This window comes from Dreissena polymorpha, chromosome 2, assembly GCF_020536995.1.
Source record: "Dreissena polymorpha isolate Duluth1 chromosome 2, UMN_Dpol_1.0, whole genome shotgun sequence".
In the NCBI taxonomy this organism is placed as follows: Eukaryota; Metazoa; Mollusca; class Bivalvia; order Myida; family Dreissenidae; genus Dreissena; species Dreissena polymorpha.
In genome coordinates this window covers 53807475-53835420 of record NC_068356.1, presented here as the reverse complement: position 1 = coordinate 53835420, position 27946 = coordinate 53807475, and the positions used below count along the sequence as shown (strand labels likewise).

General features: G+C 35.5%; 3 protein-coding genes across 12 annotated transcripts in view; 1 reads left to right on the top strand and 2 right to left on the bottom strand.

Moving 5' to 3' along the window:
• The window catches only part of LOC127867056 (uncharacterized), a 401999-nt gene that overhangs the window by 86879 nt on the left and 287174 nt on the right, over window positions 1-27946 (bottom strand). The gene's annotated exons all lie outside the window — the stretch shown is intronic.
• The window catches only part of LOC127867051 (dihydrofolate reductase-like), a 407711-nt gene that overhangs the window by 101474 nt on the left and 278291 nt on the right, over window positions 1-27946 (top strand). The gene's annotated exons all lie outside the window — the stretch shown is intronic.
• Window positions 1224-27946, bottom strand: part of LOC127867042 (uncharacterized) — a 502500-nt gene continuing 475777 nt past the window's right edge. For both annotated transcript variants that reach the window (XM_052407965.1, XM_052407966.1), the window contains 2 exons: window positions 4324-4411; window positions 1224-2760 (listed from right to left, as the gene is read on the bottom strand). In XM_052407965.1, the coding sequence (XP_052263925.1) occupies window positions 1420-2760; window positions 4324-4401 (1419 nt within the window). In that variant the 5' untranslated portion in view covers window positions 4402-4411 and the 3' untranslated portion in view covers window positions 1224-1419. The remainder of the gene's footprint in view (window positions 2761-4323; window positions 4412-27946) is intronic.

Below are 27946 nucleotides of genomic sequence, written 5' to 3'. Positions count from 1 at the left end.
ATACGTGGGCAGGTCAGATAACTATGTCCATTTCAAGCTAATTACTTCCCTTGACTTTGTTTTTTCGACCCTATACCTTGAAGGATGATGTTCACCTTTAAATGTTACCACTCAAAATGTGCAGCTCCATGAAAAACACATGCATGCAAAATATCAAGGTGCTATCTTCAATATTTAAAAAGCTATGGCCAATGTTAAGGTTTTATCACGACGCCTACGGCGGACGGCGGACGACGAGCTGGCTATGACAATAGCTCGGGTTTTCTCCAGAACAGCCTCGCTAAAAAAACGAACAAAAAGAAAACTAACAAAAGCATACACACGCTTAGAGCAAAACGAGATTAACGGTATAACTAGAGAAACGAAAATCAACCATTACGTTTATCATGTATGAAAATAATTCCGCATAAAAACATCAAACTATAACATATATCTTTGTATCTTTAGATTCATTACAAACTATGTGTTTTGATGAAAACAGATTATCCGTGTTCAATAAAAGTTTACATTCACTTGTCCAGTAAAAAACATGAGCAATTATACATTCACATGAAAAATAGTTTAATCAATTCACATAAAACAACTGTACTTTATTTTTTATTTGTGAATGCTACAATAGCGTTATTGAAGACATTTTAAAAAATAGGAATGAACACAGATATGCACCATTTTTATCGATAAGTGCAAAAATATGTTCAATACTTTTTGATCAATATTACAAATCACAACAATGTTTCTACTCAACAAGAAAAACAAGACTATTATCAATACATTTACAGCAATTACAACAATACCAGTGGACTTTCAGTAACTGTCAGTAACACATATATTCATTCAGTGCAAATGCGTTAACAATACCAACCATAAACCAAGTGAACATTTAGATAAGAAGATGAGATACAAATGACACAAACACGCTTTATTTCCTAACATGCTTATGCAAATAAACACAAGATACATTTCTACATACGTCGACAAAATGAGTTACTACTAAAAGTTCAAAAAAAATATATGCATAACTTAAAATTATACCGCTGGTTTCCAAGCGCGATACGTACATATTTTGTTAAGAAATATACAATATAGCAAAATTACTTTACATAACTTTATTTTGCAAACTACTGTTATCTATGCGATTGACATTTTTAAATAAATTGTATCGACATTTATTGTTTCGGTAAATTTTACAGCCTACTGTATACAAATCTTTTTTTTAAATTGTGCATATTTTTAAAAAGTGAAACGAACGTCTGAAAGTCAAACATCAATTACTAAACAAATCACTATTACGATAAGTTGTATAATTTTCACGTTCTTGGCAACAATGATCGGTGATTCGTTAAAGATAATATGTACTCAAAAGTTATAAATACGTGTTGTCCGCGCCTCGTTACTGATCTATTGGTCAACGTTAACGTTTTACATCAGAATTCTAAAAAAAACAGCATCCTCGTTGATATCTCGACTTCCTTCCATCATCATCCTCACGCGAACATCCGTTATAACCTCGTATCTTCGTCTGTATAATGCCTGCAAAATCGCATCGGTATCGTCAACCTCCCCGTTCTCATCACTGCAGATTAAGTCTCTGTACGTGAGCATGAGCGCTAGCATTTCCAGCTCTATTCTCCTCCCGCTGTACCATCGTAATGGTTCAGGGTGAGCTACGATGCATTGTCGTATCTTTGGAAGTCTTAGTATCACCCTAGGACCTTCATTGAGCATATCTGTAATCGTTGATATCCATGTGCGTTGCTGTTCCTCATCCAGTCCAGAGGTTGCCATCAAATTCCTTTCTGGAATCATATAGTATGGTAGCTCTAAGGTGATCAATGCAACTCTAAGCGCATCCAATGCTTCATGCAACCACTGCAAAATACTTTTTTTATGAAACGAGGCTTGAGGATTATTTTCCGCCATCCATAAAACGATGTTTTTCAATGTGTACGATGACACTTCTTTCTTACGTGGATTTAATACATCGTTCTTTATCATTTTCAATAAAACATACAATTTAGTTTGAGTGTCATTAAGATTGCTAATTAGTTCGATCTCACCGGCGTTAAAACACACTCTCCATTCAACATGTTGATATTCACTTCCTTTAAATCCAACAGGCGTAAGAACTGCCCCAAGTGATACGACCCTCTGAACGGCTTCCGGTGGCGGCCAGTGGCGAGGTCTTGCGGCCCATTTTGACAGAATGTTGGGGCAGTAGTAATGTAATGCATGTACTTTGTCACGGTGCAAGTGTCCATGCAATGTACTCGGAATTGACGGTCCCGCACGCTCATGCTGCACCTCGCCCTTTCTCAAGCCTTGTTTCGACCAGTTATTAACATACAAGTCACTGCTCAAAAGTTCGCGACCATATCCGTCATCACAAAACGCATCATTTACTTGCTTGAGCATTGTTGTACCGCGTCTCTCCAGTAGCAGTCTACAGTGACCATGGTAACTCCTGCGGCTGAGTGATCTCAACACGGTTATCTCCCCAGGAAAGGCACTTGAATTTACATCATCATCTAAACAGAATACTCTATTATTTACAGCTATTACATCCATATCACTTTCAAAGTAGCTGCTCAGCCCCTCACCTTTGCTACCCGTAATAATTATCGTTGCCCCTCCACATCGCCGTGCAGTTAACAGCTTGCCTTGCTCCCGATATGCGTCTCTCCGAGCCTGTATTATCTCCTGTCCGTAACCGAGCCAGTTCAGTATAGTGCATGTCTCAACGGAGGTATTTTCCCACTGAATCTAAAAAACGTTTCAATTAGAAACACGCTACATGTCATAAATAACATAACATCGTTAGTAGTCAAATAAATCAGCAATACTAAAATTATTCCAATTTAAATTATTCTTTTACGGCCATATCATTCGATGTATTATCAATTTAAAATTCTAACACGGCACGCGACTTGTTTTCTATAGAAAAAGAAGGAAATCAAGCGTGGGTTATTCTGCAATAACTTATGGGCGGAGCTTAATGTTTCGAATAAATAAAGAAAATATTGCAGTAAAATGCACGTGCTAAAACCCGCTCTGAAAGAAATGTAATAAATGTAGCATGTATAAATGTAATGAAATAACAAATTGTATATTTGGTGATAAGTGGAATAACCACACCTACAAAGAATGTTATTGGTTAGGAAACGTAATTCAGAAAACATTTATAGCATGTCAGCTTTTCAGTAGCATCAATAAACGTGCCGTCATTAAGTTTCTACGATTGTTGTTTTCAATGAAAGTGACGTCATTTGCAAAATATTTATGAATGAAAACGACGTCATATGTTTGTACACATCAATGACGTCACTAAATAGTGAACTTTGTACTAAGAAAGGCGGAGTATTGAAAAATATAGTTACGTCCTAAAGCTTGAACCAAATCAATCAGAATCGTGTTAGAATCGAAATAATATTTTTCTATAATGGTTTGTTGTCGAATAATCCACAGTAAGTTGTATAGATGCGTGTTATTTCGCACTCGTGATTTAATTCCTACGCATCAATACTCCTTACTGTGGGTTATTCGACAACAAACCATGATAGAAAAATAGTATTTCTTAAGTATTATCTTGTGAAAATATATTACAATTTCGTGTGCATGTTCTCAGTGAATAATCCAATAGTCGGTACAAGTATTGCCAACCATGAATTAATTAATAAATTGAATTAAGTAGATTGAAATAAAGACACTGAAAATATAGACGGTAATCAACGGCGAGTTCATATATATTTATGACATCCATTCATAAACATACTAAACATATAATGTTTAAATCTCTATTATCTGAAATTGCAAATGCGGAACGAATAATGTTATAACTATTGATAATAAACTAAATTGCTATGGTTAAAGCTATATAATTTAACGAAATTATATAAACTTTAATTGTTATGTCTGTAAATACAATATATTGATGTTTAAATAGTTTTTTTAATAATTTGAAAGAAAACTGTGAAAAACGTTTGCCAAAAAGTAGTGTCGTACTTTGGCACGTGCGACACTGAAAAGTGGTTATAAGAAGATTCATGAGAACGGATGTATTCATTTTTAATGTCTCACATTTTGTACAGAAGTAAAGTATTTAATTTGGGACCAATTATTGATATACAGTATAAATTTACCGTTGTTCTTTTTTCTAAAGATGTTAACGTATATCTGCCTTTAGTTATGCAAACATTAAACATCTAGATTGAAATGTCATTAAGAAATATAATAGGGGTAGGGGAAACGCAGACATATAAACGGGAAAACTATGCGTTAATTGTCATTGTGTACTGGACACAAACTGCACTCGACTTATCATCTTACCAAGTCTTGTTTGCTGGACATATTGCCCTGTCTTGGGAATCTTTCCGGTTCATCAGGTCTTGTGCCACTTTCAGCCATCCATACAGTGCTGAAGTGAGATATTTGATAAATATAGGATCTTGCATGAGTGGTCGCTTTGTATTGAATTTATTAAACTCATCTTATAACATGACCTAGGCTCGTTTTATCTTTATTTAGATGACTCGTTTAATAAATTCAATACAAAACGACCACTCATGCAAGATCCTATATATCTCAATAAAGATAAAAACGAGCCTTGCCGAGTTTTTATCTTTATTTAGATGACGAGTTTAATAAATTCAATACAAAAATACCACAAATCTAAGATTCTATTTATAACATGACCAACAAATATTCTCTTGATTGTATGCTCTTTTCACCGTTTTTTCACATTGTTAAAGAGTTTAACTGAAGAAATTCGCTGGTATAATTATGTCATTTCGTCACAAAAATGACGTCATTTTACAGTTATATAACTAGTGTAATAACACCCGTGTAATAAACAAAATTGAGCATTACGTTATTTCATTCCTGCAGCGTAGGCCTTGTTATAAGCTGATATGGACAAGAATATGTGATATAGTTCGGGTAATTGTCATGAAATACAAATCAATATTTTTAACACGATCACGAATACGCGTGCATGTACATATAAACTGATCATAACTGACACGTTGCAGTACATAAGTTTAAGTTATGTTATGTAACGTTAACAATACTGCTTTTCAATAAAATGCAAATAAGATGGCTTCTGCCCGTGTAAAAGACACGTCTTATATGAAACCTGCCTTACCTTATACATCACAATTGATATATTAGCCTAGTCAGGTAATATGCCGGTTGAATGACTCAAGTAAAATAAAAAACATTACGTCTCTAATATACCTGGGCGAGCAAAATGAATAGTTTTCCAAAAGAAAAATTCGTTCAACGGCCTATTATATATCCCAATCTTTCAAATAAAAGGAAGTAAAATGGAAGTAAATATAGAATTTTATTTTACTGATATTGTCACATACACTGCATGGTGTGTTCGATGCCACGAAATAAACTAGTAGTAAAATAATACACTTGATGAAGTGGGAACATTTATTGCTACTTTTATGCGCTTACCTCATGCAATGGACCAACATATTACAGTAATTAATGGAGTTGTCGTTAATGTATTTTCCTCTTACTTATCTGCGTTAATGTAAACAATTAAGTTTAAGTCATTATATATTGAACAAAAGTATCATTATGATTACTCAATACAATGGCAGATAATATAATACCGTGCCCTTGACCGATCAGTAAGGTTGTTCTTCGGCGCGGAATGTTTGAAAACTGCAGTAACGAACGCGACTTGTGTTGATATGGAATGTGGACCGCCACGTAGCTAGTTTAATCAAGAGTTTTTAGATGTCGTCCTTCAAAATAATAAGAATATTTTTTACGCAATAGAAAAAAAGAACATTTCGAAAGATCATCTGTAACACTTTATATGTTATACATTAAAGTATAAATGTGCATGCTTCAATTTATAAAATTAGTTCAATACTTCATTTTGAAACAACATGAGAAACTATATATCACTCTTCAAAATTTGAGTTTGCTGAACGAAAAGGACGTTATCTGAGCAATGACATGCGTGAATAAATATTATCAGTTTGCTATCGGTTACATGCCAACTGAATTTAAGTAAACTTTTAACATGTACTGAGAACATAAAATCAAAACTTTATATAGTTTTGCTGCTGTTGAATTTATTTAAGAAAATGTTTAATGATCTCATTATTTTCGCCGGTGCCATTTTATTTTACGTCGACATTTATATGTTAATGTCGCAATTACCGTAACAGAAATACACCTTTTTAAGGCTCAGACACATGCAGACGCCTCACGAAACTTGGATTCAAACATTTAAACTGTTAACTTGAATAATTGCAAGCTAGTCCAGTAGTTAATTCAACGATATTACAAAGTATTCACGAACAAAACGCGATGCATTGACTTTTTATATTAACACGTTCATCTGCACCTGTTCGGGTTGAAATTTATATAATCACAATTCATATGCCTATAATCAATGTTCAACCGCATTTAAGAAATTAAAAAATGCCAACTTAATATTAGGCGATTAAAATTGAAAGCATACATCTCCACAGTAAAAATATCGCCCGGAGATTTTCGATGCTCACGACACCTAATAAAAGCAAACAACACAAGTAGTTTTACTAATGATAACTTTAATTTCCAGGCAATATCGGCAGATTAAATGACACTAGCATAAATAACCGCGACCGCGAGCAGAGATGAGATAAAACGGTTGGTCACTTATTCCATATAAAAAATACGTGGCATACACAATCAATGAACAATTAACATATTTATCGACGTTACCAGTCTTTGGCCGATAAACTAACCACAGCGATCATAGATGACTAATGTGTGATACACCTTTTACAATACTGTTGATACCAGAAGTTATATAACCGTGATTACACAATGTTATTTTATGTGACTACATCCGATTCAAACGTATCATCATTAACGGATTAGCCTGTCATGTGGTTCATGAGATAATTTTAAAAGACCCACATACATTATTAGTCTATCTGGACAATGCCGCTTCGCAAAGAAGTTGATTAGATTATCATAACCGCAAATGTGGTTTATTACTTGTTCAAGTTTATGTTCAAATACCTATATGTGCGACAATAATCCATATAAGCAGTTAATATATATATATGTAAGTATCCATTTAATACATTAAGCTCGCATGAAGTCACACATAAACTTGACAAGCGAGACATGCGGTTTTTTTTCAGATTTATAATTGTTTGATTATATGTATTCCAAATTAATCGTGTACATGAACCAGTATGTCTGGAGGCACTTAACTTCTAATAGCGGTAGAGTTCGGCGTTGTTTTTGTACAGACACGGGACCTTCCATACGGGACCCATGCTTATCATTGTTTGGTTAAAATACCCTGTGGACTTGAAAGTGTAGAGTAAATCAACATTATAAATTATAAACTCGACCGAACTACGTAGAAAGACCATGCAGAGACATTTCTACTTGAGGCAATATTATAAATTAGTTATATGATTGGAATTCAAAGCATAATAAAATTGGACATCGGAAATAAAGATTACTGAATTAATGCATTGTTTATAATAAATTTAATTAATCGAACATACCTTAAAATATGACCGAATTGTTCCATAATAATATATTATTTAAGCAGTGTCATTTATCTGAAAGTAATGAATTGTTTTATCTTGATTTTTTATTCTTCAACTTGTGAACTTCGCTACCAGGAATTTTCATTCCGCAACCCGTAAACTTGCCGATTTAATATGATATTTTATGTAATATATATTTAACTTGTTATTACACATTCGCCAACCGTTTTGGCCGGAATTCATACCGAATTTGACAAGTACCATGGCTATTGATAAGTAAAATATGTAACTTCCATTGCAGGGCAAAACATTTAACATGGAACAGTGATTTATTTCCAATTTGCAAAGCTCTCACTTTTGAGTATAACTAATACCTTTAAGTATGTTAATATTAAGTAAAATATGTCAATATCAATTTTGCATTTAGAAAGAAGATGAAGTTTTAACGTTATCATAAACGTACTGGATCAACATTTGAAATAAAGACGCGCAGACATGAACACAAATTTTGTTCGGAACGCATGCTAATAAAACAAACACATCTTCGTCACTCAGACTGCAATCCGCCATGCATTCTGAACGATGACATCAGTCATTTATACTACTCAAACAAATATGTCAAACCCGTGAGGGGAACCCCCTTGAAGTGAGAGACGGTTATTTTTAGAAATGCATATTCATGTCAGAAATTATAAATATGGGCTTCGTTTTATCTCACCATCGCATTAATTTATTACAGTTTACACGGCTATTGCAATATTTATAAGCCGAGAACAAACACAATAAATATAGACTTTAATTACACCAAACATTTCTATTTTCCTTTTACAATTAAAGAAGTCACTTTCGATTTCAAACTATGAACAATTAGGTTAAAAGCGAAATACTTTTACTAATACATAACCTTCGCGTTTCATGTAGAATTCATACGCGTAATAAATTAATAATAAATCCTTACCATAAAGAACATACTTGGAGAACAATAGTTAATTATAATATTATATTTAGTTCGCTTAAACTATACACTTCGTCGAGATATAGAATACTTTTATTTCACACAAAAGAACAAGTAAAGAAAATTGAAATGGTCCAAAGAAGAGCTGCACGTTTTACCACCAACCGTTACCGCAATACCAGCAGCGTTACCGATATGTTGAATCTACTTCAATGGGAGTCTCTTGAGGACAGACGCACAAAACTCCAACTAGTGATTCTGTACAAGATAATACATGACCTGGTGGACATACCAAGCGATGCCTATCTATCAGAAGCACCAGCGCGAACACGTCGGAACATGCATAGTTTGACCTACAACCACTACTCAACATCATCAGATGTCTTTAAGTTCAGCTTCTTCCCCAGAACCATCCCAGTGTGGAACAGACTACCACCTACAGTAGCTGAGGCCCCTTCTTTGGTATCCTTCAAGAGGGAGCTAGCGACGCTGCATTTATAACAAGGGGTTTCACTACCAGATGGTCGTATGACCAGCTGGGATTATCTCTCTTTATCTTTCCTTCTACTATGTATCTATCCTTATTATTCCTAATTTAAATATGTAGTATCGTGTACTTTATCTGTATTATCTCTTCTAACCTTATATTCCCTGAATACATACTATTATGTTGTACTTAATTTGTATCACATCTTTTATTTTATAACATCTATCATTCTATCGATGACTTTACCCTTTTATTAAGCGCCACTATCCGTTGAGTAATTGTCAAGTTTGACTGGTCAACGTACCGATGTAGATGTAGATGATGTAGATTCACCGGGATGATCACCGTCCCTAATGCGCATGTGCAAAAGGTCGAAACGCACTGAATTGTTGATGGCTACACCGAACTAAATTTGTATTAATATAATCTGAATTGCAAATACTGATTTAAAATAATATTTATGCATCTCAACCTGCGTTACATTAAACAACGATGTTTATTCTTAGTTAATTGTTTAAAGATACCTATATATATATATATATATATATATATATATATATATATATATATATATATATATATATATATATATATATATATATATAATACTTTAATAGTTGTTTGCGACCGGTACTGCGTCCTCTGTTACCATTGCACGCTTTGATTTCAAGTTACCTCACCTAAAACGCGAAAATAACACTAAATGAAACAAATCATGTTATTAAGTTCACAGCGTGTCAATCACATTTATTTTAACTTAAACATATTTTAGATCCAGACAATTTATACTCAAGCTGCGTGCCTTAAAATGTTTTTATTGTTATCACCGGGTTGTATAATCGATGACCCGTGGATTTTTTGTTATCACCGGGGTGTATAATCGATGCCCCGTGGTTTTTATTGTTATCACCGGGTCGTATAATCGATGCCCCGTGGTTTTTATTGTTATCACCGGGCCGTATAATCGATTCCCCGTGGTTTGTATTCTTATCAACGGGGTGTATAATCGATGCCCCGTGGTTTGTGTTGTTATCACCGAGCCATATAATCGATGTCCCTTGGTTTGTATTGCTATCACCGGACCGTATAATCGATGCCCCGTGGTTTGTTTTGTTATCACCGGGCCGTATAATCGATGCCCCGTGATTTGTATTGTTATCACCGGGCCGTATAAATCATGCCCCGTTTTTTTTTATTGTTATCACCGGGGTGTATAATCGATACACCGTGGTTTGTATTGTTATCACCGGGCCGTATAATCGATGCCCCGTTGTTTTTATTGTTATCACCGGGTCGTAAAATCGATGCCCCCTGTTTTGTTTTGTTATCGACGGGGTGTATAATTGATACTCCATGGTTTGTATTGTTATCAGCGGGCCGTATAATCGATGCCCCGTGGTTTTTATTGTTATCACCGGGGTGTATAATCGATGCCCTGTGGTTTGTATTGTTATCACCGGGCCGTATAATCAAAGCCCCGTTGTTTTTATTGTTATCTACGGGCCATATAACCGATGCCCCGTGGTTTGTATTGTTATCACCGGGGTGTTTTATCGATGCCCCGTGGTTTGTATTGTTAACAGCAGGGTTTAAAACCGATACACCGGGGTTTGTATTGTTATCACAGGGCCGTATAATCGATATCCCGTTGTTTTTTTTGTTATCATCGGGGTGTATAATCGATGCCCCCTGGTTTGTATTGTTATCACCGTGCCGTATAATCGATGCCCCGTGTTTTTAATTGTTATCACCTTGGTGTATAATTGATGCCCCGTGGTTTGTATTGTTATCACCGGGCCGTATAATCGATGCCCCGTGGTTTTTATTGTTATCATCGGGGTGTATAATCGATGCCCCGTGGTTTGTATTGTTATCACCGGGCAGTATAATCGATTCCCCGTTATTTTTGTTGTTATCACCGGGTTGTATAATCGATGCCCCGTGGTTTGTATTGTTATTACCGGGCCGTATAATCGATGCTCCGCGGTTTGTATTGTTATCAGCGGGCCTTATAATCGATGCCCCGTAGTTTGTATTGTTATCACCGGGCCATAAAATCGATGCCCTGTGGTTTGTATTATTATCACCGGACCGTATAATCGATTCCCTGTGTTTTTTATTGTTATCACCGGGCCATATAATCGATGCCCCGTGGTTTGTATTGCTATCACCGGGCCGTATAATCAATGCCCGTGGTTTGTATTGTTATCATCGGGATGTATAATCGATGCTCCGTGGTTTGTTTTGTTATCACAGAGCAGTAAACTCGATGCCCCGTGGTTTGTATTGTTATCACCGGGCCGTATAATCGATACCCCGTGGTTTGTATTGTTATCACCGGGGTGTACAATCGATGCCCCGTGGTTTGTATTGTTATCACCGAGTTGTATTATCGATGCTCCGTGGTTTGTATTGTTATCAACGGGGTGTATAATCGATGCCCCGTGGTTTGTATTGTTATCACCGGGCCGTATACTCGATGCCCTTGGTTTGTATCGTTATCACCGGGGTCTAAAATTAATGTTCCTTGGTGTGTATTTTTATCACCGGGATGTAAAATTGATGTCCCTCAAAGTACAGTGGTATCACCGGGGTGTAATATTGATGTCCCTTGGCGTGTTATGTTATCACCGGTGTGTATAATTGATGCCCAATGACGTTTAGTGTTATAACAGGGGTGTATAATTGATGTCCCGTGATTCGTATTGTTATCACCTCGGTGTATAATCGATTTCATATGGTGTGTATTTTTATCACCGAATGTATTAGTGATGTCCCGTGGCGTGTAGTGTTATCACCAGGGTTTTAAATCGATGCCCCATGGTGTGCATTATTATCACTGGGTTTATAAATGATGACCGTGGTGTGAAGTGTTATCACCATGGTGTATATTTGATGTCTTGTTGTGTGTATTGTTATCACCGGGATGTATTACTGATATTGCGTGGCGTGTATTGTTATCACCGGAGTGTATAATTGATGTCCCGTGGTCTGTTTTGTTATCACCAGGGTGTATAATTGTTGTCACATGGTTTGTTTTGTTATCACCGGAGTGTATAATTGATGTCCCGATGTGTGCAATGTTATCACCAGGGTGTATATTTGATGTCCCATTGTGTGTATTGTAATCACCGGGGTATGAATGATGTCCCGTGGCGTGTGTTGTTATCACAGATGTGTATATGATTGCCGTGGCGTGTAGTGTTAACACCGGGGTGTATAATAGATGTCTCATAGTGTGTATTGTTATCACCAGAGTGTAAAATTGATGTCGTAAGGTGTGTAGTGTTATCACCGGGGTGTATATTTTATGTCCCATTGTGTGTATTGTAATCACCGGGGTATGAATGATGTCCCGTTGCGTGTGTTGTTATCACAGATGTGTATATGATTGCCGTGGCGTGTAGTGTTAACACCGGGGTGTATAATAGATGTCTCATAGTGTGTATTGTTATCACCAGAGTGTAAAATTGATGTCGTAAGGTGTGTAGTGTTATCACCGGGGTGTATATTTGATGTCCCATTGTGTGTATTATTATCATCGTCGTGTATAATTGATATCCCGTGGCGTGTGTTGTTATCACTGGGGTGTATATTTGATTACCGTGGCGTGTAGTGTTTTCACGGGGGTGTAAAATCGATGTCCCATGGTTTGTATTGTTATCACCTGGGTGTATAATTGATGTCCCATGGTGTGTATTGTTATCACCGTGGTGTATAATTGATGTCTCGTGGTGTGTTTTGTTATCCCTGGCGTGAATAATTGATGTCCCGTTTCGTTAGGTGTTATCACAGGAGTGTATATTTGATGTGCCGTGGTGTGTTGTGTTATCACCGGGAAGTATAATCGATGTCCCATGATGTGTATTGTTAGAGTGTATATTTGATATCACATAGCGTGTATTGTTAACAACGGGGTGTATAATCGAAGTCCCGTGGTGTGTATTGTTATCACCGGGGTGTATAATCGATATCCCGTGGTGTTTATTATTATCACCAGGGTGTATAATCGATATCCCGTGGTTTGTATTGTTATCACCGTGGTGTATAATCGATGTCCCGTTGTGTGTATTGTTATCGCCGGGGTGTATAATCGATGCCCCGTGGTATGTAGTGTTATCACCGGTATTAATATACCCGGTGTACCTGTAAGTATACATAACAGTACCCGGGGTAGTACACAAGTCGACAATGACCAATCGAGCGTAACTATATATTGCTTCGGAATTAAAGACATGACTTGAATGACAACTAATACAGTGTAGAAATGGAATTAAATTAAATCAATGAATACAGACTAATAACATGTGTTATTTATTACTGCTTTTCAGTTAAATAATATTTAAAGTCAACTGTTTAATTAGGTTTTGGGATGCATGGATCCGTAAATACGACCCGAATGTCGTGCTGTTGTATCGACCCAAGCCCACAAAGCGGGATGTGTATTCTCAAGTTAAGTACATCGGTAAGTCCATATGTTGATTTAACCGGGTTCATATTGTTGACATGGCCTCATGAGTTCCTGTCATTTTGCATACATCTAATGAACAAGTTACTTTTGAATATAGTATGTAAACAAAAATTATCACAATCATAATTCGAGATGCATTAAATTGCGGATGTTTTTATTGACCTTTTAGAAAACACACCCAAATTTTCTTAAATATGCTATTAGTATAACTTTAAAATGTGAGAGTACATTTTAAGAAATATATATTTGCCGGATATGGCAGTGTAAAATTTATAAATTGGTATTTAATTATTTTATCAGTTTATTATCAGGTTCCATATCTACAACATTGTTAAGAAGATAATATATCTGTTTGACACAATATCTGTAGACAGTGTCAACGTTATCAGTGTCGGTGCTGATTGTGGAAATATGTTTCAATGTTAATCATACGTTACATAATTTGAAATTAATGCAACAAACTATTAAACAGAAGAATGTTCAAACTTGTCAAATTGAAGTGCATTCGTTTAAAACGGATTTTTCTTATCAACGTGTATTTGTTGGCTTGTGTTATAAGTTCATACATTGCAATAAAGTTGCTTAAATGTATTCCATGAATTAAAGTTTGATGTGCAGTAGTAACATTTCAGCTTCGCAAAGATTCCTACCATTTGTGGCGTCCGAGAGCGTTTTGCAATGTTTTGTTAACGCTTGCACTACCGAGCTGCCACTGTCAGCCGTGGCACCAGCATCGATTAGGGAAGGTAAACAATACCCTGCGTATAGTATAAATTACCTTTTTTACTCGTTTTCAAACACTTAAAAAAAAGTCATATTGTGTGCACATGTTTATGTGTATAGGTATATCAAGGTGGAGCTCGGTTCATTTACAGACATATACAGACTTAATAACATGCAGGCATTAGTAGTACCTTCAAAACGTATGTTCATTGGAAATAGTAGTGTGTATTTATTATTCAAATGTTCGTGCGTTTTCTAAAGATTATAAGATATGCTTGGAGAGATATATGAATAATTGTCTAGCAAAAGCGACCAGTCACCTCTTCGTCCACCCGATCGACAACCCAGGCCAATTTGGTATTTTAATACATTACATCTATATAAATGAAGATGGATGAACAGTTGTACGGCCTGTCATAAACAATAGTCAGGAAAAGTCGCCTTTAAACAAGTACATGCTCGAAAAGTTGTTACTGGAGACGCTTTTTGAATAAAATAACACCAGTTCAGTTTAAATGCATATGATTGGTTTAATTCAGTGTTATGTTTCTGATTTCAGAGATGGATATTATTTCCCCCCCCCCGGCCACACACACACACACGCACACACGCACGCAAGCGCACACACACACACACACACACACACACACACACACACACACTTGTCTTCAGTCGCCGCTGTGTAAACTTGTATCCGTCTCCAAACGAATTTACATGATATATATTAAATTTATTTACAAAGCTGATTTTACAATAGCTAGGAAACGACCCAGTCTGGTAAGAAGTAGCATAATTATACTCATAGCATATGCACAAAACTGAAGCCCGCTCGTGATCACACATAGACAATGTTACTCATGGCATGAATATTTAGCAACATAAATAACGTCAGTATGTCCTACTTGTTTTGTTGGATCTTTGTCTCAGTCGGGTTCATAAATAGTCAGCAATTTAAACTCTGTTACCTGATTATTATCTTCAGTGCTTAGATTTGGTGACATTGTTGTATTAAAATTTAAATAACATTATTAATTCCTGTTGATATCATGACCAAATCGAGTTCAAGCGCACATATATTCATTGTCTTGATCCCATGGCGTCTCTTTTCGTTTCAAAATTATTTGCGTTACTACACTAATTGCTGTGAAGTTTAATATATTCTAAGCCTGGGTTCCGATGTTTGAAAGTGTCCAATTATAAACAAGTGGCATTATCATCTTGATGTTTGAATCAAGACAAAACAAAGAAAATATGGGAAGTTTCTTTCTCGTCCTGGCTTCGACGTCGGCGTTGATGTCCATGTGACACCTTCGAAAAGTGTTTTTTTTAGCTCTGCTGTTTTCGGGGAAAACCCTAGGTATTGTCATAGCCAGATCGTCGTGTCGTGTCGTCCGCCGGCGTCGTGCTCAAACCTTAACATTGACTCTAAAATCAAAGTGCTTCTACCTACAGCTGTGAAACTTTATATGTAGATGCACCCTGATGAGTTCTACACGCCACACCCATTTTTGGGTCACTAGGTCCAAGGTCAAGATCACTGTGACCTCTAAGAAATATTTTGACATGCTTTCATTTATTCAAAACTGCACCCGCAGCCGAGCGTTGGCACCCGTTATACGGTGCTCTTGTTGTAAAATCCGCTTTTTTCCTTAAGCCTTTGGAATAACGTTTTGAATCTTGAAACACTTGTTAACCATCAAGGCGCCATGCGTATGAAAAAGAATACATCAGTCTACCAACCACTCTTTCAATATTTGCTGCTGGTATCATAATACACCATTTAGTTCTGGGGCACTTCTTGTTCATGCATACCAGCATTTCGTTTCGGAAATGTAACGATGCATATAGCTTGTAACGACCATCGATAGTTATTGAATTTTTAACACAGAATGGATGTAGATATAGTTCAATTAAGATATATAGATAATTAGATACAGATTAGGTAGAGCTATATATCTTACACACTAATTTAAATGTATTCTATCAATGTATGAGGATTCAGCCAATCCCTGTTTATACATGTTGTTCCGAAATTATGCTCCGGCTAAGAAAACTTAATTGAAGTCCAGGCCATTTATTGCACACTGTACTTCTCTTCGTGTCTCTCTTATAATATTGTATGGCGGTTTAAACCAAATCCCACCTTTAAATTTGAAGTTCCAAACAACAATATTCAAAGTTAAAAAACCTGGACCAGAACATTCTCTTAATGCCGTCAATTGTAATGTGACGGTTCGATCAAATTCATTTAATAATTTTGAAGTTTTTTTCTGAGCAAAGTTGTTTCGGACGGACAGACAAAATGTCAACATAACTTTATCCCTTAAGCCATTCAACCGGCGATTTGCATTATTGTAGGTAAGGCATCAAGCTAGATTTCCTCCTATAAAATTGTCAGTAAATGTATATAGTAACTAGTATTATGTTTTATTGTTGAAAATCACTTAATGGACCACATGGGTGTCAGGTTAATTCGTACGCCTTGTGTGTAAACAATCATCGGGTGTAAACAAAAGCCATACAAGGGACACCATTGACACTTTACTACAAGAACACTGTACTGAAGAACATATTCTTTATTTTAGAAGTCACATCTTACACATGTACAAAATAATTGTTCACATGAGTACATGTGCAAAGACATAATAAAGCAACATACATGTACATGCATACATGTATATTTTTTTTCCCAACACGTTTTATTACAAGACAGGAAAACAGCTACATATATATGTACATATGCAACACAAACTATCATATGAGTTGCGTTCTGAGAAAACTGGGCATAATGCATGTGCGAAAAGTGTTGTCCCAGATTAGCCTGTGCAGTCTGCACAGGCTAATCTGGGACGACACTTTACGCACATGCATTATGCCCAGTTTTCTCAGAACACGACTCATATAATTATAGACAGTGACATAAAAAAGTACACATGCAAACGATTAATGTCACAGTGTCATACTTTATATATATATGGTTGTAGATAGTGACATACAAAAACAAAGCAATTTGCATAGAAGTTTGAAAACAAGAGATGTGTTTGTCAGAAACAAAATGCCCCCTACTACGCCGCTGTGAAGCCATATATTTGACCTTTGACCTTGAAGGATGACCTTGACCTTTCACCACTCAAGATGTGCAGCCACATGAGATACACAAGCATGCCAAATATCAAGTTGATATCTTCAATATTGCAGTTATGACCAATGTTAAAGTTTTGGGACACACCCAATGAATGAATCCATGAATGGATGACAGACAGACAGGCCAAAAACAATATATCCCCGATCATTCGATCAGGGGGCATAAAAACACACCGTACCTTTATCATAGATGACAGACTGACTGACACATAATACACAGCATCTAGAGCAAACGCTTAATGCCTTAGACCATGTTTAATTGTTTTCTTAAATATTCTACAAAAGCTTATCATATAATTTATACATTATACTCTTAAGTGTATATATTATTTTTGTTTATAAACAAAATCACAAACCATATCATGTCTTTGTTAGCTTTTACATAACAAATATTTACAAGAGAAAAAACACAGCTTCATGTCAACAGACATTCAGAGTTAAAAAAATGCTGTAACTATAAGACAGTTGCATGCAATTGTGTGTTGGAAAAACATTAAACAAGTATTTATAGAGAACAAAAGTAAAAAGCTAGATATTTCAGTATATAAACATATTAAAAGTATGTATTAATTGTAATAAGAAATTAGTATATGCAAATTCAGATGAATAGAAAGCATAACAAGAGCACCGCCTTGCGGGTGCAGACCGCTCATCTATTTTCTTTTTAAAGGTGAAGGGACTCTCATTTTCAATCACAAAGGAGGAAGGAGTGGAGTGAAGAGGGGTGTATAGTGTGGGGTTGTGGACATTTATTACATTATCTTCCAAAAAAGCGAAAAAAAAAAAAAAAAAAAATCGGGGGGGGGGGGCGATGGGAGGGGGGGGGGGTTTGGGTGCGATGGTTGGACGGTATTTCAAACATAACAGTTTTAAAAAAAAATGGGAGGGGGGGGGTATAGTGTGAGGGTGTGGTGGTAATTTGTGAGATGATCTTAAAAAAAAAAAAAAAAAAAAAAAAAAAAAAATTGGGGGGGGGGTGGGGTGGGGGGGGGGGGGTGGGGGGGTATAGTGTGAGGGTGTGGTGGTCATTTGTGAGATGATCTTAAAAAAAAAAAAAAAAAAAAAAAAAATTAGGGGGGGGGGAGGGGGGGGAGGGGGGGAGGGGAGGAGGGCACGGGGGATGGTTTGGGTGGAGTCTATTGTGGTATGTCAGGTAAGAGTAGTTCCATCAAAGTATCAATCAAATCTAATCATAAATAAAGAAGTTATGGCAATTTTAGCAAAATTTAATAATTTGACCTTGAGAGTCAAGGTCATTCAAAGGTCAAAGTAAAATTCAAGTTGCCAGGTACAGTAACCTCATGATAGCATGTAAGAATTTGAAGTTTGAAAGCAATAGCCTTGATACTTAAGAAGTAAAGTGGATCGAAACACAAAATTTAACCATATATTAAAAGTTACTAAGTCAAAAAAGGGCCATAATTCCGTAACAATGACAACCAGAGTTATAAAACTTGTCCTTTTACTGTACCCTTATGATAGTTTGTGAGTGTTCCAAGTATGTGAGCAATATCTATGATACTTTAGGGGTAAAGTGGACCAAAACATAAATCTTAACCAAATTTTCAATTTTCTAAGTATAAAGGGCCCATAATTCCGTCCAAATGCCAGTCAGAGTTACATAACTTTGCCTGCACGGTCCCCTTATGATAGTTCATAAATCTTGCAAGTATGAAAGCAATAGCTTTGATACTGTAGGAATAAAGTGGACCTAAACACAAAACTTAATCAAATTTTCAATTTTCTAAGTATAAAAAGGGCACATAATTCTGTCAAAATGCCAGTCAGAGTTACATTACTTTGCCTGCACAGTCCCCTTATTATAGTTAGTAAGTGTTGCAAGTATGAAAGCAATAGCTTTGATGCTTAAGGAATAAAATGGACCTAAACACAAAACTTAACCAAAATTGTCAATTTTCTAAGTATAAAAAGGGCACATAATTCTGTCAAAATGCATGCCAGAGTTATCTAACTTTGCCTGCCCAGTCCCCTCATGATAGTAAGTAAGTGTACCAAGTTTGAATGCAATAGCATTGATACTTACTGAGAAAAGTGGAACTAAACGCAAAACTAAACCAAAATTTTCAATTTTTTAAGTATAAAAAGGGCACATAATTCTGTCAAAATGCACGCCAGAGTTATCTAACTTTGCCTGCCCAGTCCCCTCATGATAGTAAGTAAGTGTACCAAGTTTGAATGCAATACCATTGATACTTTCTGAGAAAAGTGGACCTAAACGCAAAACTTAACCGGACGCCGACGCCAACGCCAACGCCGACGCCGACGCCGACGCCGACGCCAAGGTGATGACAATAGCTCATAATTTTTTTTCAAAAAATAGATGAGCTAAAAAAGCAAAAATAGGTACATTTTCAAAATAAGGACATTTGCCAGCGTACATAAATATTTTAAGTACCTGTGTGTATAAATTACAGTAAGCAAATAGTGTTTGCATATGCAGATGAAAAAAAATGTATAGAAAAAAACAAAAAAGGTACGTGTAATTGTGATTTATGACAGAAAGGTTCTACCTATAATTTCTTTAAAGATGTCAACATGGTCCTTTGAGTTAAAACAAAACAAAACGCATATTTATACAAAGTTGTAAAGAACAATATTAATTAAATTTAAATACTAAGTTTGGTCTACAATGGTAGTAAACAATACCCATTCCCTGACAAAGGATTCTGTATTATTATTTGAAATTGCTGTTTTTATAAGTTATCATATTCATACTTTATGTGTTTTTTGGCTCCTGTTTGGGATGAATTTATTCATTTTACACTTGTATAAATATAGCTTGATAAACAAAATAACATTATTTGTGGCTATAGCCGACTTTTTTAAATACCCAAGTAGAAAACTTTTCTTATTCATAAAAGGAAACAATTAACCTGGTAATATATCATCAATTAATGCTTAAGATATCTGACATTCCCAAAATAAATATTCTAAATTTTCCTCACTTTGTTTGCAAAAGGAGCACAATGGATCATTTATTTGCTCAAAAGACTATTTGTTCCAAGTACCCTATGAATTATTCTGTATTGGAACCACTGTACCTTTACATCATTTGTTATTAAAAAGGGTAGTTCAAAAATGCAGTTCCATTCATTTTCATTAATTATGGTATTTAGTTTTATACCCTATTTTGCTTTAACTGAAGGTTGTTTATTGTTCTTATTTACAATATTATACATGTATAGTCCTTTAGCACCAGATTAGTTTTTTTAATATGAGATGTAATAATGGGGGAAAAAGGGTTTAATCGTTTGTTGGGTAGGACAGGGTAAACAACATTTGTTCACAAATTTATCTATTGCTCTTGTCACCCCTATATAATTAATAAAATATAATATTGTTAAACTGTACATTTCACTCAATTCATCTACAGAAATAACGGTTCCATTTTTGAATCTATCACCTTTACAGTAAATTCAAGCATCAAAACATGACTTAAAGTAAAACTTTTATTTCCTATCAATATATTTAAATTATAAAAAAGTGAATAATACAACAATTCTGCTTTTACTTCAAATTTACTACAACAGAGCTTCAGATAAGGGTCGTATTTTCGTAATTACGAATTATTTTCAAGACCGTTACGTATTTATTTTAAAATCTTGTCGTATCATTAAGAATTACAAAATCAAGTTACGAATATTATTTTTACATCGGTTCGTATCGATTTTTATTGAGTTCTTTTCGCGTATTAAAGATCTTTGCGGTGCTTATATAGAATGGTTATCGGGTTTGTTTAACAAAGCGCATTTTTTATAATAAAAGCGGTGTATACAGTCTATCTGTCAAAAAACAATGGCGGCGCACGGAGAGCGTCCTAAAAAACTGCAAAGCGTCCAAAAACACGCTTTTAACATATTGTACACAAAGTGAGCCGAAGTTAAATGTTTAGAAAGACATTATAGAAAAGATCTTATACGATGTTGTATGTTCAGTTGTCGACACAGTCGGAAAAGCAATACACAAACGCGACACGACGGGTCCAAACTTAAACACAAAAAAAACCTTGAACGAGTGGAAGGAACAAGTCCCGTGGCTAATCGTTGAAAAGATTGAAGGGGAGACCCGTTTTATTGTGAAATATGTAAAAATTTATCTCAGGCATGCACTCTAAGCACAGTTTGGGCATATGAAGGTATTTGAAAAATAAAATTGTATAATACTGAAAAGACACTGTTGAACTCGTATAAATAAAGTTGCTAGTATGTTTATTTTGATTTTTTTTGCATGAAAATAACCATTATTATTTATTTTCAGGTCATTAAGAAAAAAAAAAAGAATTCTTTTCCAAAACTTAGTAGTAACGTTAAGAATAAAATTTCAGAGTTAAGAATTATTTTTGAAAATCTGGTAGTAATTTAAGAATTTCACAAAACCTTATCTGGAGCTCTGTACAATAAATCAAAAAGCATTTTTAGACATCTACCCAAAAGGGTTTGAAATTCTGTTGGATATATTTAAAGCATAATGATAACTGCAATTAAAAAACATACATGTTTATTTTATTGAAAATGACGGTCGCCAAACATGTTTATAAAATGTCTTCAACGAGACTGCAATGACTTAACTATATCTTAAAATTAATAATTGAGCATACTCCATTTCTGAAATGATACTTTTCCTACAGAATATGAAACATGGACACAATTCGTTTCACAATATAACTTTATAGTTCAAAATTTCAAACAGCCTAATCAACAAATGTTTGTTAAAAAGTGTTATATATTGTTTACTGTTACATAATGATATCGTCAGTTTTGGATTGTTTCCAAAGCACTTTTGCAAATTGCCAGTTACAGCATTCAAATCTACAGCATCTTGTTCTTTCATCTTGTTCTTTCCTCAGTCATTTTAATTTTCCTGATGCTTGATAAATGTCTTTGTCTTATTTGTTCCTGCGGCGTCCACTTCTTTTTTCCTGAAATATAAAATACCAAGATGCATACCATAACATGAATAAAAAAAATTGACAACTGCAACAATTTACGTTTATGTGTGTCGTCCACATAATAATCATATTATATGAACAACATTTCAAATCATCGGATGAGGACATCATGTTAAAAATGAGCAATGCTAAAACAAATATATAAAATAAGAACAATTTTGCTGTTTCATGTTGCCAGAAATATACAGAGTACATGTTATATCCAAGATAACAATTATACTATAACGCAAAGTAATGCAAATATTCCTCCAAACAATTATTACACACGCAAATAACTTTATTCGGGTTTAATGAATTGGTTCACTGGAAGGCGTGGTATAGCCTACATTCTAATAGCGCCTCCTAGTGGTATACCGTAAGCAACACTGTACATGAAACAAGAGGGCCAAGATGGCCCTAGTTCGCTCACCTGAGAGGAGTCGGTTCATTCAATCTTTACCAAACGTCAAACTTGACCTAGATATTGTCCAGACAAACATCCTGGTCAAGTTTCATCATTATTGAACCAAAACTCTGGCATATGGAGTGATTTTATGTTAGTAAGATTAGACCTGGTGACCTATATTTTGAGTTGACCCCCCTCGCCATTCATCAAACTTTGCTTACAAAAATAAATATTATGACCAAGATTCATAAATTCTGAATCAAAATTGTGACCTCTAGAGACTGTTTACTAGGATTTTGTATAATATAATGAAAATTTGGACAATCTAAAGGCACTAATTATGGCATTAATTATGTGATATATAAAACTAATCTTTTCACCAAGTTTCATGATGATTGGGCAAACATTGCAACTTCTAGAGTGTTCACAAGCTTTTTTTATTATATAAATATGAGAAAACTGCCCCCCCCCCCGGCAGCCATGTTATTCAACTGACCGGAACCATTTTCGAACTCAACTCTGATATCAAGGAAACAAATGTTCTGACCAAATTGCATGAAAAATGGGCCAACAATGTAACTTCTAGAGTGTTCACATGTTTTCACTATATACATACATGTATAGAGAAAAATGCCCCGCCCACTGGCGGCCATGTTTTTCCACCGATCAGGACCATTTTCTAACTCGTCCGAGATATCAATAAAACCAATGTTTTGAGCAACTTTCATGATGATTGGGCAAAATTGTGACTTCACGAGTGTTTACAAGGTTTCTCTATAGCAAAATAAGGAAAACTGCCCCCCCCCCCAGCCCTGGCAGCCATGTTATTCAACTGACCGAACCATTTTTGAACTCAACTCTCATATCAAGGAAACAAATGTTCTGACCAAATTTCATGAAAATTGGGCCAAAAATGTTACTTTTAGAGTGTTCACATATTTTCACTATATACATATAGAGAAAAATGCCCCACCCACTGGCGGCCATGTTTATCAACGATCTGTACCATTTTCAAACTCGTCCGAAATATCAATAAAACCAATGTTTTGAGCAACTTTCATGATGATTGGGCAAAAATTGTGACTTCTAGAGTGTTTACAAGGTTTCTCTATAGCCAAATAAGGAAAACTGCCCTGCCCACTGGCGGCCATGTTTTTCAACTGACCGGAACCACTTTTGAACTCAACCAACATATCATTAAGACAAACATTTTGACAAAGTTACATGAAGATTGGGCATGAAAGGTGACTTCTACAGTGTTTACAAGTTTTTTCTTTTTTTTGACCTAGTGACCTAGTTTTTGACCCAGCACAACCCAATTTCCAACTCGATCGAGACTTCATTGGGACAAAGCTTCTGACCAAGTTTCATGAAGATCGGACAATAAATGTGGCCTCTAGAGTGTTTACGAACAAATGTGGACGGACGGACGACGGACGGACGGACGACAGACAAAGACCGGTCACAAAAGCTCACCTGAGCAATCAGGTGAGCTAAAAATATACCTAATTGCAGTGGATATATGAGTGTTTTCCTTTGTCTTGTACAATAACCTTGACTTTTAACCTGGGGCAGAGTTCATATGAAATGTTGGTGTACCCAAGACGGGGTTCAACAATTTTCAGGGATGCTTTCTGCAAAAAATGGGGATCCCAAACAAATGTCGAGATATGTGTGCACTGTCTATGAATGCTTTATTGATAAAAAGTAAGTAAACATGAGCAAAGCAATATACCCCCTCTTCTTCGAAGGGGGGCATAAATATAACACCAACATACCTCTTTTTAGACTTGTTGAAAGTATAGCAAGTATGATGACAATTGTTTTATTTGAACCAGTTCAGATAAAGTAAAATTATATGCAATCATCAACACATGCATATTCCGTCAGACTAGTGGATTCTTATTAGACAACATATACAATATCCTGATTAAAATTTGCTTTACACAACAATTAAGTATTCATATCACATAAACATTCTAAAATACATAATAAGATAATCGATCAATAGATCTAAACAATTAAATATCAGAGAAAGATTGAACTCATTAAATAATTAATCATACAGACGGCTATGTTGATTAACATTTCGATGTTAATGCGCTGTAACCCTGCGAGCTCACTTTGGTGTAAACCAGATTTTGACCCAAACTTATGTATACACACTGCTGTGCGTTTGATATGTTTTTGTTTCGATATTTTGTAATAGCAATTATAGAAGTGGTTTGAAGTGGTACGCAATCTTATCATTGGCTATAGTATAGTTTTTGTTGAAATAATGTCCAATGCCTTATTAATTCAGAAGCGTTAATAAAATCAAACGCTAATGCGCACAGTCCATTTTTAGTTGTATTACCTGTAATGGTGGGAAGCTCAGAATCAGGTCTGATCTGCTTACAACTATACACCGGGCTTTTTTTCAAATATATTCACCTACATTATGTTAGATTTATTACTTTAACATTGAACGCCAAACGAAACGCCAACTTGGAACAAAAGCTTAAAGCCACTGCCTATATATTAATTAATTGTAAACCAGCAAAGGTTGTAAAGACACACAATTATTACTCTTACATAATACAAGCACCATTCCGGGCAAAGATACAGCAGAAATAAAAACTACATATTAAGAACCTATGAATTTTTACCAAGAGATATTAGGTATTAAACAACAGTTGTTCTAGCTAACAATCAAGCACTGGATCATGAAGTCATACGTAACAATTATTAGTTCATTTACTTCTACTCAAAGTTCCTCAACAGTTAAACGTTCAATTAACAAGGGATGTTTGTAAAACACGCATGCCCTCCCCCCATGTGGGCTGTCAGTTGTTGTGGCAGCCATTGTGTGAAGATGTTTTTTGTCACTGTGACCTTGACCTTTGACCTAGTGACCTGAAAGTCAATAGGGGTCATCTGCCAGTCATGATCAATGTACCTATGAAGTTTCATGATCCTACCCTAATTTTTCTTGAGTAATCAGCAGGAAACCATTTTACTGTTTCAAGTCACTGTGAGCTTTACCTTTGACCTAGTGACCTGAAAGTCAATAGGGATCATCTGCGAGTCATAATCAATGTACCTATGAAGATTCATGATCCTTAAGGCGTGAGCATTCTCTAGTTATCATCCTGAAACCATTTTTCTGTTTCTAGTCACTGTGACCTTGACCTTTGACCTAGTGACCTGAAAATCAATAGGGGGCATCTGCGAGTCATTATCAATGTACCTATTAACTTTCATGATCCTAGGCGTAAGCGTTCTTGAGTTATCATCCGGAAACCGTTTTACTATTTCGTGTCACTGTGCCCTTGACCTTTGACCTAGTAACCTCAAAATCAATAGGGATCATCTGCCAGTCATGAGCAATGTACCTATAAAGTTTCATGATCCTAGGCCTTAGCATTCTTGTGTTATCATCCTAAAACCATCTGGTGGACGGACGGACCGACCGACCTACCCACCTACCGACATGTGCAAAACAATATACCCCCTATTCTTCGAAGGGGGCATAATAATGATAACAATATATCCTTCAAATTTCTAATTTACTTACTTTTGTATTTATGTTTGCAATGTATGCATTGATCGCATGATAAATAGTAACCGACATTAACATACTCATGCACCCCACTTAACCCCTAAACCAGGAACCTATCCAAAAATGTTTGTATAGGTCTATGCATTAACCTGCACCAAATAGTATTATTGAGATACCTTCAATAGAAATCTCAGAGCGATATTTTTGGGAGGCACTTAAATGGATACCATTCATGTTGCTTAACAGCGCTCATCATTTTGAAGAACAAATATTGCAAAGTTCTATCTTAAATATTAATATAAGTAATTAAAGGTAAATTTTTATTTGATAAACGTCATTTACAGTTCGTTCACACGTTACATGTATATAACGTATACTATGAATCTTATGTAAGTAAATGTTTGTTATGTGTATACATTTAATGAAATATCAAGAGGTTTCTATATCATACCATGTTTTCATTATACAAACAGACAATGTTAAGCTTCTCAATTAGGCAATCCATGTATAAACAATGTACACGCAAATATTGACCAAAACAAAAAACAATCGTGTCCCGAAACAAAGACAAGAGCACCACATAAAGGGTACCACGCTCAGCTGCAAAAGCTTGACCAAACTTTTTTTTCACAGTGACCTTGACCTTTGACCTAGTAACCCAAAAATGGGTGTGGCGTGTAGAACTCATCAAGGTACATCTACATATGAAGTTTCAAAGTTGAAGGTGGAAGCACTTTGATTTTAGAGCCTATGTTAAAGTTTTATATTAGAGGTCACAGTGACCTTGACCTTTGACCTAGTGACCACAAAATGGGTGTGGCATGTAGAACTCATCAAGGTGCATCTACATATGGAGTTTCATTGTTGTAAATGGAAGCAATTTGATTTTAGGGCCTATGTAAAGTTTTATATTAGAGGTCAGTGACCTTGACCTTTGACCTAGTGACCCGAAAATGGATGTGGCGTGTAGAACTCGTCAAGGTGTATCTACATATGAAGCTTCAAAGTTGTAGGTGGAAGCACTTTGATTTTAGAGCCTATGTTAAAGTTTTATATAAGAGGTCACAGTGACCTTGACCTTTGACCTACTGACCTAAAAATGGGTGTGGCATGGTGAACTCAACAAGGTGCATCTACATATGAAGTTACAAAGTTGTATGTGGAAGCACTTTGATTTTAGAGCCAATGTTAAGGTTTTAGCATGACGCCAGTAGGGTGGACGGCGAGATGGCTATTAAATAAAATAAATTAATGTTAAAGTTTAATTTTAGAGGCCACAGGGACCTTGACCTTTGACCTCATGACCCAAAAATTGACAAATCAATCATTTGAGTTATAAATAATGAAAATAATAAATCTGTACAGTTATAAATAATGAAAATAATAAATCTGTACAGTAACTGTGAAAAGAACTTAAATTCTTGGTAAGGAAATATATAATATGAGATTTATAATTATATAAATTACTTCCCTTGAAAATAATTGTCTCTAACAAATCTCTATTTTTAGTAGCAAATAATTAAAAGCCACTACCATGACTGTAGATTCACCACTCAAAATGTGCAGCTCCATGAGAAACACATGCATGCCAAATATATAAAGTGGCTATGTTCAATATTGAATAATTATCTCCCTTTAAAGCTTATTACTTCTCTTAAATGTGTATTTTTTACCGTAGAATTTGAAGGATGACCTTGACCTATCACCACAATGTGTTTGTCAGAAACACAATGCCGCCTACTGCGCTGCGTTGATTT